We start from the raw sequence: 2,318 nt of genomic DNA, 5'->3' as shown, positions 1-2,318 counted from the left end.
GATAACCATTTTCTTGTCCACCTACATCTTCATAAGAATTTCAATGAGAGTGGGACCAGGAAGCTTCTAAAACTGTTGAAAAATAAATTAAAAATGGAAATGGATTGCCTGTGACCATTAACAAACATTCAAAACATGTGACATCCCCAATAATCTTTTGTTTTCTGTCTACTTTCCATGAACCTTTACCAAGAAAATCCAACTCCTTTAGCCTAAACGATTTGCCACATTCCTTGTTTCGAGTTGCCTTGACTCAAAAAACACGTCATACGAAAGATGGAGACCTCTTGTTATTCACTATAAATACCATACATCTTCTTATACACCACATCCCAATCCACTCCAAAAGAAGGAAGGCATTTCTAAGAAGAGTTGTAGTAGAAATCTTCAGATAAGAGAAGATGGTAGCAGGAAGTTTCAGTATTGAGGTAGAGTCTACAGTGGATGCAAAAAGGCTGTGGAAGGCAACTCTGGACTCCCACAACTTATTGCCAAAGCAAGCACCAGGCCTCATTACAGGCATCACACTTCTTCAAGGAGATGGAGGAGTTGGCACCATTCGACAGGTTAACTTCACTGCAGGTAAGGTTTTGATTATAAATAAAAAGACATTCTTTTTTATTAGATAAATGCTTTTTTCATGAAGTTATGAATCAAAAGAGTTACATATATTATTGGTAATGTTATTATATGAAAAAGAGTTACATATATTATTGGTAATGTTATTATATGAAAGCGTTATTGTTGCAGCCAACAAGGATTTCAGCTATGTGAAAGAGAAAGTGGACTTAATTGATGAGGCCAACATGGTTTATTGTTTCAGCCATGTGGAAGGAGGAGCATTGGGGAAAAAAGTTGCCTCAGTAAGCTTCAAGGTGAAATTCACCCCCAAAGCAGGGGGTGGATCCATTAGTACTTATTCCTGCAACTATGATAGCCTCCCTGGTGTTCCCCATGATGAAGCCAAAGTTGAGGAGATCAAGGCCAACAGCACTGGTTTGTTCAAGCAGGTGGAGCAATATCTCATTGCCAATCCCACTTTATACTGTTAAAAGCATCAAGATCTCCCGCAGCGCCACTTGCTCAATAAAAATTTGTGTATCTCATAGGATTCCCCTCTTTCTTAGTGGCAGCAGTGCGACTTAAATCTAGCTCAATAAGAATATGTGCGTCTCAGGCCTGTGGGCTGGATCCAGTAGTAAAGCTTTGAAACTTTAGCAATGTTGTCTCAGATTCCAGCGACAGTCTGGCTCCCCAATAGTAGCCTCCTCCCTATTAAATGTGTATCTGTTGTAATAATGAGCTAAAGAGTGACGCTTTCTTAATTACATAGTTATGTTGTGTAATTTTGAAATATAAATATATGGCTTGTCTTATAGTCTTTATTAAATAAAATTATGAAGTAATGCATATAGAATTCAAGTGAATTAAAACTACGATATGTAATTTCTTTTTGGATGATAAATTTAGTATTATAAAAATTATTATTACTTAAAATTTTAAAAAATTTAACAATTGACAATGTAATAACAAGGTTATGAAGTTATCAAGAAAAAAAAAAGGTTATCAAGTTTTTATCAAATGTTGATAGGATGATTTTGTTTTTTGAAATTTTGATAAATTGAAAATAGTACTAGTTCAATCCAACTAGTGTCAAGAATGAACTAATGTTGTCAGGAATGAATTATTGATCATTTTCTAAACTGTTATTTATGATGCTGCTATCTTTGCCATGAATTTGTGGATTAGCTGATAACAATTAGACAAAGTTCAAATTAGTCAAATAACATATAGCTTGTTTTTACAACTCTTAATTATTATAATTTTGATTGTTTATTTTTCCAAATTCTCTTCAAGAAAAACACTAGGATTGCAAATTTTGAAAGTTCAAAATGACCATCATCTAATTTCATTTGAATAGAAATTGGAAAGAAATAAAAAAACATTAAGATCACAAATCAAAGTTGGGTTTTTTTTTTTGTATGAGAGTTGAAATTGTTGTTGTTTTTTTTACTAAAAGAGGGGTAAAAGTTTATTAGATCAAAAAAAAAGATACAAGGCAAGAAGGGCCAAATGCCAAAGAAAAAATTAAGAACTCTATCAATATCCACTAAATGGTCCAACAAATGAGACATATTTGGAGCTAAATGCCACTTATCCACAATATTCCAACCCTACCCATGATCAAAAGCCCACTTGGCTAAACAATCAGCAACTCCATTCCATTCCCTAGGAATATGAATAAAAGTAGCAGATTCTATGGAATTGCATAACCAAAGAATCTGCCTAATCACCACAGCCAAGTGCTAGCTAACCTG

General features: G+C 34.0%; 1 protein-coding gene across 1 annotated transcript; it reads left to right on the top strand.

The window, feature by feature from the left end:
- Window positions 1-343: 343 nt before the first annotated feature.
- On the top strand, window positions 344-1,334 carry LOC131071865 (major strawberry allergen Fra a 1.07). The gene is made up of 2 exons (XM_058007829.2): window positions 344-582; window positions 751-1,334. Exons 1-2 carry the CDS (start codon window positions 402-404, stop codon window positions 1,050-1,052), a joined length of 483 nt encoding a protein of 160 aa, XP_057863812.2. The 5' UTR covers window positions 344-401; the 3' UTR covers window positions 1,053-1,334.
- Window positions 1,335-2,318: the final 984 nt, after the last annotated feature.

The sequence above is a fragment of the Cryptomeria japonica genome, chromosome 9 (assembly GCF_030272615.1).
Source record: "Cryptomeria japonica chromosome 9, Sugi_1.0, whole genome shotgun sequence".
Lineage (NCBI taxonomy): Eukaryota > Viridiplantae > Streptophyta > Pinopsida > Cupressales > Cupressaceae > Cryptomeria > Cryptomeria japonica.
Note: the sequence above shows the minus strand (reverse complement) of the source record. Positions and strands in the feature narration are given on the sequence as shown.

What these genes read in the sequence shown, in the direction of transcription:
- LOC131071865 (XM_058007829.2), top strand. Translation starts at nt 402, where the DNA reads ATGGTAGCAGGAAGTTTCAGTATTGAGGTAGAGTCTACAGTGGATGCA. An exon ending in ACAGGTTAACTTCACTGCAG is followed by an intron (nt 583 to 750) that starts GTAAGGTTTTGA and finishes TTATTGTTGCAG; the next exon opens with CCAACAAGGATTTCAGCTAT.